The sequence below is a fragment of the Ictidomys tridecemlineatus genome, chromosome 12 (genome assembly GCF_052094955.1).
Source record: "Ictidomys tridecemlineatus isolate mIctTri1 chromosome 12, mIctTri1.hap1, whole genome shotgun sequence".
Classification (NCBI taxonomy): Eukaryota; Metazoa; Chordata; class Mammalia; order Rodentia; family Sciuridae; genus Ictidomys; species Ictidomys tridecemlineatus.
Window position 1 is genome coordinate 64,519,352 of NC_135488.1, and position 15,079 is coordinate 64,534,430.

The window sequence follows — 15,079 nt, forward strand, 5'->3', positions numbered from 1 at the left end:
CTGTCATGGATAATTTACAAATACACGGTATTTTGGTGGGTGAAAGCATGGGGGACTATTTAGCTGTTTGGTAGAAAGTTCAAGTAAAATAACCCAACTGTCTTTGAGTTGGTGACAATTGTGCAAAGAGTACCTGAAGTTGTGCAACTGAGGTAGCACATTCAAGTATTTAAGTAGGTAGTATAAATGTCAATAGTGTCTGCCTTTGTGGTCTGAAGACCCTTAGCTTTCTCCTCTGAGAAATAGACAATAGCACCCTCTCTATCTCATGAGGACTAAGTAAACTAAAATGCCATGTACACTGCAACACACAGTGCAGGAACATTACTATTATTTTCTTTACAGAGAACCAACTTGCCAGAAAGATTCTAAAAAATTTCAATTGGTGGTCAAATTTCAGATGTAATAAGGATTTAAAAATTTAGCCAAACACTTGTAAAATCATGTATGTACAAGGATAATCACTGCAAAACTGTTTTTAACATAGCAAAAGTTTAAACAGGGGATAAGTTAAATAAACTATGGTCCATCCTACAATGGACTATAACAGCCTTTATTAGCTTTTCATCACTGTGACAAAATAACTGAGAAAAAAAACTTAAGGAGAAAAGATTCATTTTGGCTCATGCAGAGATTTCAGTCAGTGTTTGCTTGGCCCCTAGGTTGAAGCAGGAAGCAAAAAAATTGCTCACCTCCTGGTAGATGGGAAGCAGAGACAAAGGAGGGTAAGGCTTGGGACCAACCTCTTTCAGCTAGGTCTCATCTCCTAAAGTTTCTATTACTTCCCTATAGCACCATCAGTTGGACCAAGTCTTCAACACATGAGCCTTTGGGGACGTTCCAGATCCAAACTGGAATAGCCTTTAAAAAAAAGGCAATGTTTGGGCTGTGGCTGTGGCTTAGTGGTAGTGCACTTGCCTGGCATGTATGAGACACTGGGTTTGATTCTCAGCACTGCATATAAATAAATTAATAAAATAAAGGTCTATCAACAACTTAAAAAAATCAAATTAAAAAAAGGGCAATTTTATATATATCAATAAGAAATAATCTTGAGATGATACACTAGAGTAAGCGAACAAAAGCTAGGTGCAGAACAGTATACAAAGTTTATATCTATTTTAATAACAAGATATGTGTGTGTGTGTGAAATATCTCTGAATGGATACACAATTAACTCACCACTAAATACTTTTTGTAAACATCTGAAATGTGTTCCATGCATTTGTAGTAGTTACTACAAAGAATAGAATTTAAACTGGACACAGTGGCACAGGCCTGTAATCCCAGCAGCTCAGGAGGCTGAGGCAGGAGGATTGCAAATTAAAAGCAAGCTTCAGCAACTTAGCGAGGAACTCAGCAACTCAGTGAGACTCTGTCTCTAAATAAAATATTTGTAAATAGGGTGGGGGATGTGGCTCAGTGGTTAAGCACCCCTGGGTTCAATCCTCAGTATCCCCCCAATAAATAAACAAACAAATAAACAAAATCCAGCCACAGAGACTCAAACACCAGCAAGACATGAAACAGAATGGGTGATGGCTATTATCTTTGATAAAGATAATAAATAATAATTAAATAATAATAAATAAAGAGCTTTCTTCAAATGGGAGGGACCTTGCCTAAAGACAATGAAACCAACATTTATTACACCTATTTGTACATGTATACAAAATAGAAATTCTCATATTTTACTGGTGGGAAAAAAACCTTCTAGCCACATATAGGAAAAAAAACTTAAATAAGCACATGCATACACGCACACACACCTCTTATCCCTTATCATGTTTAAGAACTGAACCTGAGAAAATAATGAATCAAATATAAAAACATGCATGTAATAAACACAGACAGTAATTATAAAAGTTTTAATTATAAAAGTAAGCCATGGGAGACAGGCCAATGTTCACCAATAAAGGATTAGTAAATTATGGTACAACCAAGTAGCTACTAAACACTTAAGTTTTGAAAGAATATTTAAAAGCATAAAAAATGTTCATAGTACATGGGGAAAAATGGGTTAGACAAAGAGGACTGTATATACATTTTGATCTCATGAGTGGAAGTGAGAAATATAGAAGTCCAGAAAGACATACAACAAAATGTTAATATTGATTATCCCTGGAAGTTTATTATAAGTGATTTTTGGCTTTTCACTTTTTAGCTTCACAGGTATTTGTTAGAGTAAGCATGTATTGCTTTCATAATTGAGGAAAAACAATAAATAATATTTGGGGGGGAAAAACAGAAGATACAAAAATTTAAAGCTATACTTCTTCATTCTCCCAATTCTTTAATAATCAAGGTATATATGTGTGAAAAAAGGAAACATCTAGGCAGGCTCTTTTATCTAATAATAAAAATGTTTATCAACTATAAAATGGGTAGAAATATTGCTTTATTGGAGAAACATCCAAATTACTTTCATGTTTGTTATAAAGTCCTAACAAGCATCCAAGAAGAAAATACAGTTTCCATAGGAATAAAAACAAACAAAATGGGATGGTGACTGCCCCAAATGATATTTCCTAAAAAAAAAAAACAAAAAGTAATGTTTAACCTATCTTCTATTGAGGAAAGGTAAGTAAACTGCACACATCATAAATAAGATTTCCTTACTTTACAAGAAAGAACAGCAATCCTGGTTTTGAGGCATATTAAATACAAAATCCACTCTCTGACCAAGACGAGGGGGAAAATCATTCTTCAAATTTCAATTCTCATGCAATAAAATCCAAAGGTCTGTTGAAGCCACCTTTTCGATTCATGTACTGCCTATAATGAGAAGAGAAAATTCATTGTGAACTTTTAAAAATTCTGGACTCTTTTTATATATAAAAAAAACCTAAAACCAAAATAACATGTTTTTAAGATTAAACCTAAGACCACCTTTAACATGACAAAGTGTAGGATAGAAACTACTTAAGGTTATTTAATGCACATTAATATGAGATTATTTTACTTTTACTTATTTTTGTGGCTTGGAATCAAACTCAAGGCCTCAAGCACGCCAGGCAACATTCTACACTAAATTACACCTGTAACCTATAACCTCACTTTTAAAATAAAGCAAAACCATTTGGATTTCTTTAAATGCCACATTCAGTATGGAAATATATTTTCAGAATTATTTGGAAAGATCGTACAGACCTTTAAAAAAATCAATTTAAAATTCACAATTATTTTAAGTAAACAATGATTACCTAGTTTAAACAAACAAAGAACTCCTAAACAGGTATCCATTAAGCAAATTCAATTTGTATGCTTCAATGGTTCACCTCATAATACTTTATTTGAAGGTAATTTTATGACAGTCTATCCATAACAACTCTATTACTTTAGCTCATAGCACTCTCAAATCATATTATTCATAGTCTAAATTAATTGGAATACTGATCTTTTATCAGTGATAAAAGTAGAAAGAAAGGTTATATTTAAACATGTCTTGACTTTTTCATCAACAATTCAGTGAGATTTTAAGTATAGATTCATTTGTTTCAAATCTATAACACAAACAAAATGTGCCTACACTTAAAAAAGAAAAAAGTCTATTTACATTAAAATCCTGATGTAATCAGTATAGGTAAATAGTTTAGAAGGGATTTGTTTTACAGTGAAATCAAAGCCCACTAAGTTGAAGTTATGCTTTTTTAAGAAATTTACTACACACAGCTCAAAAACATTTAAGTCAGCTACCCTCTCTAGAATAGCTATTTGCTAACATGTAAATTGAGAAACAATTTTAACATGCCAGAATATAAGCAAGAAAAGTACTTCCTTAAGATAAGGGACAGGGTTCTGAGGACACATCTCAGTGGTAGGGCACTTGCCTAGTATGCACAAGGCCCTTGGTTCAATTACCCAGTACAAAACAAAACACACACATAAAAAAATCAAGGGACAGTATAGAAAACTAATACATTTCACAAACATGATTACCCCATATAAAAGATCTTTCCAAATACGAAATTGAGTTTATTAGTTTAAACATAATAGTGGGGGCTTTGCTTACCTGTACTTCCTCTTCTGAGACACATTTATGGCATAGGCATTGACAGAGCCATCTACCTTCTTCCCCTGGAGAAAAACAATAAACAAATAAAATAGGAAGGACACATTAAATGCCTGATTAAGAGACAGATAATGTTAAATCACCAAGATCCATTTAAAAGGAAGAGAAAATTTTCAGATCCTAATGATACCCACAAACTCTCAAGTATTAAACAACTCTGCTCACATTTTTATGGTTACATATATACAATTTAATACAATATTCAAATCAGCAAACATTCATGGTATGTGTATTATGTGTAAGGCATGCTGGGAAATAGGCTAGTAGATCCTAAACTGTTTTGGTCAAAGACTCCTTTAAAATCAGATAAAACTTATTAGCTCCACAAAAATTTACATTCACACAAAATTTAACCTCTACCATTAACTTATAATATTCTCAAATTGTAGCTTGAACATTTCCATTTGTTTAAATTCCATTTCTTGCATAAGTCTTACCATTTTTAACTTTAATCAAGAATCAGAATATAGAATAACAGACAATAGTTGGATTGTTACATACCTTTCTATATGTGGCATGTATCCTCTTTGTTACTAATTCCTTTTTTTAAATTTGTTTTAATTAGTTATACATGACAGTAGAATGTATTCATGCACTTTTTAAAAGTTTATTTTTGGTTAGACACAATACCTTTATTTTGCTTATTTTTATTTATTTTTATGTGATGTTGAGGATCGAACTCAGGGCCTCATGCATGCCAGGAGAGCGCTCTACCACTGAGCCACAATCCCAGCCCCCTTTAAGGTTCTTTAATTCAGTCAAATTAATTAACCATACCCACTTGCTCCCATATTGTTCCTCATGCCTGAATTGCCTTCCCTGCCAAGAACCAATCTTTAACGAACCGGTTCTTTCTTATCTATCATTCAAGGCCCAGTTCTGATGATCCAGCTGTCAGGCAGCACCTTCTTTACTAACCCCTGAAGAATGGTATCTATGCTTTCCCCACAGTACTTTATATTTTCTACCCTGTATTACTGTGATGTATATGCTATTGCTCCAATGACACTGAAAGCTTCTTGATGGAGGGATATATGTCTGAGTCACCTCTACATTCTCACATACTACAGCACTGCACTGGCAGGTGATTGGAAAATGACTGCGAAATGAATGGGACTGGCTAATGCCACGAAACACATACATGTGACTCCTATTTCCTACCCTTGTCCATTATTACTCATGAGTGTAGCATACTCATTAGGCGTCTGCATTAGGGGAAAAAAAAGGATTCTGACCCACTGGTCTAATGGTATGCATAGGTGAACTACATATTTGAAATGGAACTAAAATAAATATATATGGACTTAATTTTCTGTTCTTATTTTCATATATTTCTAAGGGTAGGGGTACTGGATAAATTATAAGAGGTAGGCATAACTTGGAAAGACCTGCCTTGACCAAAAAAAAAAAAAAAAAAGAAATTATGCTAATTTTTTCACTGAGTTCAATTTCTAAAGACTTGCTGACATTTTAGAAACTTTTGTAGAGTCACATATTATTAGCCCTATGTTCATTTATTTACATACTAGGATAGAAAATTACCCATTGGTAAATATAATCACACTTTGGAACTTTCTAGAAGAATGTTGAAGTAGAGGGAAAATAAATGACTACAAGACATATGGAAAGGTTCCACAATAGGGATCACTACTAGACAATTTACCTAGCACCAATGAAGCCCTGGATTAGATTATGAGTACTGCAAAGAGGAAAGGAAAGGGAAACAGAAGAAAAGGAAAAGGTCCCCCAACAGATCAATGATGAAAATAACACAACATATATGTAACTGAGAAACATGAGTGAGGTAAGATACTTCATAACTGCCAACTGCATATAAACTAAGTTAACAACCCCATAGAGGTCATTAGAAAACAACTGACATGGGAGTTGGGCTATACTCAGTGGTGGAGCACTTGCCTTGTATGGGATGAGGCTCTAGGTTTCACCTTCAGTACTGGGAAAAACAACTCAAAACTCCACTGACATCATTTGATTACATGGTACATGACAATTTTTAAGGATCCTCACTTTTTCCTTAATAAACAAACATCTTAAGCAGCACTGATTACAATTAAAAGTGAAGGGTAGGGCTGGGGTGGTGGCTCAGTGGTAGAGCGCGATTGCTAGCATGTGTGAGGCATTGGGTTCAATTCTCAGCACCACATATAAATTTAAAAAAAATTAAATTCTATCAACAACTAAAAAAATTAAATTAAATTAAAAAAAAAAAAGCAAAGCAAAGAGTTAGCTCTACCTATATACCTCTCAGGTATTTCAAATATAATCAGGAAATAGTCATACCCCAAAACAAATAAATAATTTCAATTGGATAGAATGGTGCACTCCTGTAATCTCAGCAACTTGGAAGGCTGAGGCAGGAGGATTGCAAGTTCAAGGCCAGCCTCAGCAACTTAGTGAGATCCTGCCTCAAAATAAAAAACAAAAAAAAGGGATGGGGATGTGGCTCAGTGGCAAAGGGACCCTGGGTTCAATCGGCAGTACAAACAAATAATTCTTCTAAAAACAGTCTTCTAAAAACAATAAAACTACAATTGCTTTACTTTGGAGATTTTTTTTTTTAATTCATTTAACTAAAACTGCTTTACTTTGGAGATATTTTTATCCATTTAACATATATATTAACAAAACATTTCACATATAAAATACTCTTTGGGAAAAAATAAAAAGGGATTTGGATTTGATATATTCAGGGAAAAAAAATTAACAGATACCAAAAAAAAATAATAATAATAATATTCCAAAATAGGGTTCATATAACCTCTGCATTCTTAATTTTTTTCACCTCAACAGTCATGTGTCAGTACTCCTCTTAAGTTATACAATATAATTTTCAAACATTTTAAACTTACTATCAAATTAGTTAAAAAGAAAGTCTTACACCATTTGGGTTTATCCTATTCCATTAACAACTCAATGGAATGGAATACAGAATTAGAGGAGGTGGATTTTTTTTTTTTTTTAACTAGAATGAACCTAGCAGTGTTCTATAACTGAGCTACAACTCCAGCCCCCCTTTTTAAAAAATTTTGAGATAGAGTCTTGCTAAATTGCAGAGTCTGGCCTCAAAATCCTGCTGCCTCAGCTTCCCGAGAAGCTGGGATTACAGGTATGTGTCACCATATCCAGCAAGAAGAATAAAATGACAATTCTCAAAATCTCAAATTCCATTTGTAAAACTAACTTTTTTTTTTTTTTTGGTGGTGCTGGGGATGAAATCCAGGAACTTGTGAATGCTAAGCAATCCCTTTATCACATTCCCTGCCCCTAAGAAAAAATATTTTATCAACACCAATAAATCAACTGCATTTTTATACATTAAAGATGTTATCAGCTGAAAGAGAAATCAGAAAAATATCCCTTTATAATAACCTCGAAAGAAAAATAAAACAAAAACAACAACAAAAAAACTATTTAGGAATCAACCTAATAAAAGAGGTGAAAGACCTCTATAATGAAAACTACAGAACACTAAAGAAAGAAATTAAAGAAGATATCCAAAGATGGAAAGATCTCCCATGTTCTTAGATAGGCAGAATTAATATCAAAATGGCCATACTACCAAAAATGCTATACAGATTTAATGCAATTCCTATTAAGATCCCAATGATGAGGGCTGGGATTGTGGCTCAGCGGTAGAGCGCTCGCCTAGCACGGGCGGGACCTGGGTTCCATCCTCAGTACCACATAAAAATAAAGGCATTGTATTGCATCCATCTACACCTAAAAAAATAAATATTAAAAAAAAAAGACCCCAATGATGTTCTTCAGTGAAATAGAAAAAGCAGTCATGAAATTCATTTGGAAAAATAAAAGGTCCAGAATAGTCAAAGTAATGCAGGAGGCATCACAATACCAGACCTTAAATTATACTACAGAGCTATAGTAGCAAAAACAGCATGGTACTGGCACCAAAACAGACATAAAGACCAATGGAACAGAATAGAAGACATAGAAAAGGATCCACATAAATACAGTTATCTTATCCTAGACAAAGGCGCCATAAATATACATTGGAGAAAGGATGGCCTCTTCAACAAATGGTGCTGGGAAAACTGGAAATTCACATGTAATAAAATGAAATTGAACCCCTATCTCTCACCCTGTACAAACTCAACTCTAAGTGGATCAAAGACCTAGGCATTAGACTAGAGATCCTGCACTTATTAGAAGAAAAAGTAGGCCCAACTCTCCATCCTGTCAACTTAGGAAATGATTTTCTCAATAAGACTCCTAAAGCACAAGAAGTAAAATCAAGAATCAATAAATGGGATGGTATCAAACTGAAAAGCTTCTTCACAGCAAAGGAAACAATAAAAAACAGGAACAGAGATCCTACAGAATGGGAGAAAATCTTTACCACCTGTACTTCAGATAAGCATTAACCTCCAGGTTATACAAAGAACTCAAAAAACCTAACACCAGCTGGGCAAAGTGGCCCATGCCTATAATCCCAGTGGCTTGGGAGGCTGAGGCAGGAGGATCATGAGTTCAAAGCCAACCTCAGCAAAAGTGAGGCGCTAAGCAACTCAGTAAGACTCTGTCTCTAAAATACAAAATAGGGCTGGGGATGTGGCTCAGTGGCCTAGTGCCCTGCCCCTGAGTTCAATTCCTGGTCCTCCCCCACTCCCCAAAAGCCCCCAACATCAGAAAAAATAGTCCAATCAATAAATCGACAAAGGAACTGAATAAACACTTCATAGAAGAAGAAATACAAATGGTCAAAAAATACATGAAAAGGGCTGGGGATTTGGCTCAAGCGGTAGCGCGCTTGCCTGGCATGTGTGCAGCCTGGGTTCGATCCTCAGCACCACATACAAACAAAGATGTTGTGTCCGCCGAAAACTAAAAACAATAAATATTTAAAAAAAAGAATACATGAAAAAATGTTCAACATTTCTAGCAATTAGAGAAATACAAATTAAAACTACACTGAGACTCTATCTCACTCCAGCCAGAATGGCAAATATAAAGAATACAAGTAACAATAAATGTTGGTGAAGATGTGGTAGAGAAAGGTACTCTCATACATTTTTGGTAGGACTGCAAATTGGTACAACCACTATGGAAAGCAGTATGGAGATTCCTTAGAAAACTTGGAATGGAACTACCATTTGACCCAGTTTTCCCACTCCTTGGTCTATAACCAAGGGACTTAAAAACAGCATACTACAGTGACACAGCCACATCAATGTTTATAGCAGCTCAACTCACAATAGCCAAGCTATGGAAACAACCTAAGTGTCCTTTGACAGATTAATGGATAAAGAAAATGTGGTATATATACACAATGGACTATTTCTCAGCCATAAAGAAGAATGAAATTATGACATTTGCCAGTAAATGGATGGAACTGGACACTACCATGCTAAGTGAAATAAGCCAATCCCCAAAAAACCAAAGGCCAAATGTTCTCTGATATGTGGATGCTAACCCAAAACAAGGAAGGGTGGGGAGGGTAAGAATAGAAATCCATTGGATTAGACAAAGGGAAAGGAGGGGGGAGGGGTATAGGAAGGACAGTAGAAACAATCAGACATAACTTTCTTAGCCCTGTATTTGAATATACAACCAGAGTAACTCTACATCATGCACAACCACAAGAATGGGATCCTGAATAAAATAATTTATACTCTATGTATATATAATTTGCCAAAAATACATTCTACTGTCATGTAAGAAGAATAAATTTTAAAAAATAGAGCTTTCATCAAAATCTTAAAAAAAAAAAAGGATTAAAAATTTTATTCCTTCTTTTCACATATACTCTTCTTCTCTCCATCCCCACTATTCTCCTTCTATTTTCTCTCTCCATTCCTCCTGGCCTTCCCTATTTCTTTCTCTTACCCCCATCTTCCTATCTCTCTAAATATTCTTTTCTCCTCCCTCCCTAAAATTTCGTTCTCCCTTTTCTTCTTAACAATCTCTCTCTCTTTCCTCCCCTTTATTGTCTCCAGGTATTATGATGAAAGCTAGATAGCACTCACTCCCCAATCCATCTCTATCCCCCATTTGAGCTGTGAGACATGTAGTCCAAGGTCATCTTCATCTGGCAGCTGAATGCTCTATTTCCCAGTAATTCCCCTTCCTGTAATCTTGTTCTGAGTTAACTGTACCAACCAGGCTCCCCAGCCCAATGTCTCAAGGGCATCACTGACTACTGATACCCATCTGACCTCTGATACCCATTTCCACTTACCATGGCTTCTGAGATTTTAGACTCAGTTCAGTCCTGTTATCATCTTACACTTGCATGACTCAACAGTTCTCTCTACTTCTAATCTAACCCACTTCCCATATGTCTTCCATGCTGTCCCCAATGTCATTGTTCTAAAACATACATATAATCGAGTTACTCCCTTGTTTTAAAATCCTTGCTTCCTCTTCTAAACACCAATAAGTCAACTCTAAATTCCTTAGCATGGCTAAAGTCATCAAAATCCCTACAAAATTTGGTTTCCTCCATTTTGTAGCCTCAGTCACAGTTACCACCCATCAGCCCCCTTGGACCAGTCACAGAATTTTAAATTCCCATAATACCTCATGCTTCTTCACACCTATACAGCACTCTACTTTAAATTATCTTCTGCCTTCTTTTGGTCTGATCACCTTTACTTGCCCTTTATGATCTAACGCAAACCATATGTCTGGCAAACATTCTCCAAATGCAATGGCAGTTTAAAGTTTCCTCCTTTGTGTTCTCAAAGCCCTTCAAACAGATAGTTATTGTCTTAAAACCAAATAAACTTGTGCCAACAGAAGAAATTATAAGTGACACCTAAAAGAATATGGAAAACCACAACAGGCATAATGGATTAATTCAAATCAGAATGTTTAATTCATTGCATGTTTTACTTACTTTTGTTGAGTCAAAAGAGGCAAATCCCATTAACTTCATCATTTCAATTTCTTCCTCTGTTTTGCCCTCTAAGTCTTCCTCTGCAAAAATAATTTTTAAAATTCTTATATCATTATGTATCTATATCTATACACATACAAAATAAAAAGAAAACTGGTGACAAATTAACAGACATTCTACCTTACCAGCAAAGAACACACAAAAGACAAAGATAAATGAGAAAAATTCCTCTTAAATTTGGACAGAATGTAACTTAGCATGCAAGTTGGAGCTTATGGGGGGGACCACCTTTAATATCAGATACTACAATATCTAGATTTGAAGACACTTCCAAAATAGAATATTCTCATGTTTTTAACTACCCTACCTAGGTTATATCAGGAGCACCATGGACAACAAACAACTCACTCAGGTACAATTAAAACAAAATCTTAAAACCATATGCAACGAACACCATAAAAATCTTAATATTTAAATGCTCAAAAATTATACTTTTATAACTTATCATGACTGGAGCGATCTAAACAAGCTTATTTATCTAGTAATGTTACCGGTAATCTGACGTTCTTTGCTCTTTGTTTCTTTTGTTTCTTTCTTTTCCTCATCTCTTCTTTCTTTTAGTCGAGAAGGTGAAGGAGATGTGGATCTATGTCGTCTTGGGGATCTAATATTTATAAATAAAGATGTAAGAAACAGATATATATAAATGGCAACTCTGTCAATCAGCACAAATTAACGCATGAGTTCCTGAAAAGTAAAGACTGAACAGAAATAAGTTCCAGAGTACTCAAGAGTCCATTCACCATAGAGGAGTGAGGGAGAGGCTCTGACATTACAAAAACAAACAAATAAACAAACAAAAAAACCCCACTTTACTGATAGTCATCAGTCGCACTCTACTAGGGCTAGAAATTTATTTATTTATTTATTTTTATTTTAGGGGGTTACCGGGATTGAACTCAGGGATACTCAACCACTGAATCACATACCTAGTCCTATTTTTTTTTAATTTTAAAATTTAATTGTTCTAATCAGTTATACATGATAGCAGAATGCTCTTTGATTCACTGTACACAAATAGAGCACAATTTTACACTTCTCTGGTTGTACATGAAGTAAGATCCAACCATTTGAGTAATCATTTTTGTACCTTGGGTAATGACATCCCTCTCATTCCTTCATCTTTCCTAACCCCATGCCCCCTCCCCTCCCCACTCTAACCCTCCCTCCCTTTTGCCCATTCCAAGTTCCTCCACTCATCCCATGCCCCTCCCCATTATGAATTAGCAGCCACTTATGAGAGAAAACATTTGGCCTTTGGTTTGGGGGATTGGCTTACTTCACTTAGCATGATATTCTCTAACTCCATTTATTTACCTGCAAATGCCATAATTTTATTCTCTTTTATTACTGAGTAACATTCCATTGTGTATATATACCATAGTTTCTTAATCCATTCATCCATTGAAGGACATCTAGGTTGGTTCCACAGTTTGGCTACTGTGAATTGTGCTGCTTTTAACACTGATGTGGCCTAGCCCTATTTTGTATTTTATTTAGACAGAGGGTCTCCCTGAGTGGCTTAGTGCCTCACTTTTGCTGATGCTGGCTTTGAACTTGCAAACCTCCTGCCTGAGCCACCCCATCTGTTGGGATTACAGACATGTGCCACTGCCTATATAGGAAATTTTTATGAGGCAGAAAAACCTAGCTTGAAAAATTCTACCCATTAAACACAAACAATAAAGCCCACTTAAATACCAACTGATGCTATTAACAGAGTCCATTTCCAAGGTTCTTCTAAGATGTCCCATTCTCCCCCCTCCTCCCCTCCCCCCCAATGGGAACTGAACCCATGGATATTTTACCACATTTAAATTTTGACACATAGTCTCACTAAATTGCTGAGTGTCTGAATTAAGTTGCTGAGGCTAGCCACAAACTTGAGATCCTCCTGTCTCTGTCTCTCATTTGCTGGGATTGTGGGTGTGCACCCAGTTAAAGTTCTCCCTCCAATTCTTGATCATACACTTGAATATATTGCTATCACCAAAAAGTTAATTTAAAAAATCCTAACAGAAATATAAACATTTACTTCTTGCTCTTGCCAAGCACCTCACTAAGTGGTTTTCATTCATTCGTTATTCCTCATTTACTTCTCAAGACAACTGTATAAGTGGAATGTAAACCCTGTTTTATCAAAAGAAATGTTAGCTTTAGAATAAAGTAGGATTGTTTCCTCCATTTCATGAAACTGCGACCAAAAAAAAAAAAAAAAAAAAAAAACCAAAGTTAAGATCAGTGATCAGCTTCTTTGTTCTTCGTAGTCTAGCTTCTGGTTTATTCACTATACTCACCGGGAGCGCCTTCGGTGTGGGGATCTCGAACGGCTCCTTCTTCGATCTCTTTCCCGAGATCGGGACCTTTCTCGGCGCCTTCGTTCTCTCTCCCGGGAAGTGGACCGGGACCGCCTACGTTCTAATACAAACACACAAAAATTGCAGAGCCAAAAAGTGAATCAAATATCAAGAGCTGAGCCCTCCAACAGAAACATAACGTGAGCCATCGCTAGTAGTCACACTGAAAAGGTACAAAGAAACAGGTGATATTAATTTTAAGACTTTTTTGACTTAATATGTCCCAGCTATAAACATATTGGCATGTAAGCAATATGAAAGGTAATTAATAATATATTTTATAATTTTTCTGGTAGGAAATCTAGTGTCTATTTTAGGAACTGCATTTCTCAGTTCGGATTAGCTACACTTGAAGAACCCCACAGCCACAAGTGGCTTGAGGCCTCAGTTAACTTGTAAGAAAACTGAATACTGTCTAGTTGAAGGTGGCAAAAACTAACCAAGGACACAACCGAGGATTCAAGTTAGAGATCCCAATGGAAGTCTAGTAAGATTCTTTACATTGCACCGCCTCCTTAATAGGTCTGGGGGACAGAAGATATTAATCGGTGAGTTCCCTGGATTCGAAATTCTAAATACCGATTTCCCTATGATAAACTCAGCAGGATCATAAAACTTATGGAGCATCTATGAGCCAAGCAAAATCACATAGTGAATGCTATAGAATGTAACATTTATTCTCACATCAGTTTTCCCCGGGGGTTAACATTACCCCCAATGACTGCGAGAATTCGATTCAGAAAAGCAGGGTGAATTATGCAGTTTCCTAGAAATTACATGAAGAAACTGTGGCCTGAGCCCATCGGCCACAAGCACAGTAAAAGTTACTGTATTATAAGATTGACAACAAGTCGATGAAACCCTATTTTAGAAGGGGAAAAAACCCCCACAAAACTCTAGTCTTCAAACCAGAGGTTCAGAGCGTTAAGAGTGTAGGGGCCTAGGTCTTCGTTCCCCCATTCACCCCCAGCTTTCCTCCTCGGGAGGAAAGGGCCCTTCTCTCCGTTGCCCAGATACTGAAAAAAAAAAAAAAAAAAAGATGCGATTCCAACAGAGCCCCACGCCATCCGCGTTGCTTCCAAACTCACCCCTCCGTGGGGAGCGGCTACGGCTGCGACCCATTCGGAGTCCAATTCCTCCTCACACCGCCCCGGAAACGGCGGTGCAACAACTTCCGGGAGTGACCGGAACTGAAGTTCGATCTCCGACTGGAAAAATGTCGAAACAAGTCCCGAGGGTTCCGGCTTCTTAAGAAGGCAGGCAGCGAAAAGGGCGGGCCCAGAATATGCCCCGGATGCCATCGCCTCTTCTGAATTTGGAGATTACGGTACAAGTGGAGTTGTCATTTCCGCTCCTCCAGCCTAATTTTCACAGTGACTTTCCTATCTTGTTTGTCCCTGGCAGGCATTAAAAATATGCTATTTGATGCACTTATAGAAGTGTTTGAAAAATTCAGCTGTAGACTCACCATCCTAACATAGCTTTCAATTTCACCATTTTCTCCAGTCCTTGTTCACATGCGTAAAATACGTCAAACCAATTCTACAAGGTTTGTATTTTTTGACATTTTTACATAAAATTCTCTCATAAGGAGTGAAGACACCAAAGTTCAGCGATTGCCAGCTTAATATTTTCTCAGATGCCAGTATTGAGAACTTATCCCAAAGTTACTACGGGTAAGGAAAAGCAAAGGCTCCATATGCCCACGTATTC

At 36.3% G+C, this 15,079-nt stretch overlaps 1 protein-coding gene across 2 annotated transcripts; it reads right to left on the bottom strand.

Annotated features, from left to right (window-relative positions):
* Positions 1 to 1,853: 1,853 nt before the first annotated feature.
* Positions 1,854 to 14,592, bottom strand: Snrnp27 (small nuclear ribonucleoprotein U4/U6.U5 subunit 27). Of its 2 annotated transcripts, XR_001229668.4 has the most exons (7): positions 14,455 to 14,592; positions 13,307 to 13,427; positions 11,501 to 11,613; positions 10,950 to 11,029; positions 4,013 to 4,077; positions 2,620 to 2,775; positions 1,854 to 2,528 (listed from the first exon to the last, which is right to left on the bottom strand). XR_001229668.4 is itself a non-coding variant. In XM_005322111.5 (6 exons), the coding sequence occupies exons 1-6, from the start codon at positions 14,486 to 14,488 to the stop codon at positions 2,721 to 2,723; spliced, it is 468 nt and encodes a 155-aa protein (XP_005322168.1). In that variant the 5' UTR covers positions 14,489 to 14,592; the 3' UTR covers positions 1,854 to 2,720. The 2 variants fall into 2 exon arrangements, 1 of the variants encoding a protein (XP_005322168.1); XM_005322111.5 differs by having other exon boundaries at positions 1,854 to 2,775.
* Positions 14,593 to 15,079: the final 487 nt, after the last annotated feature.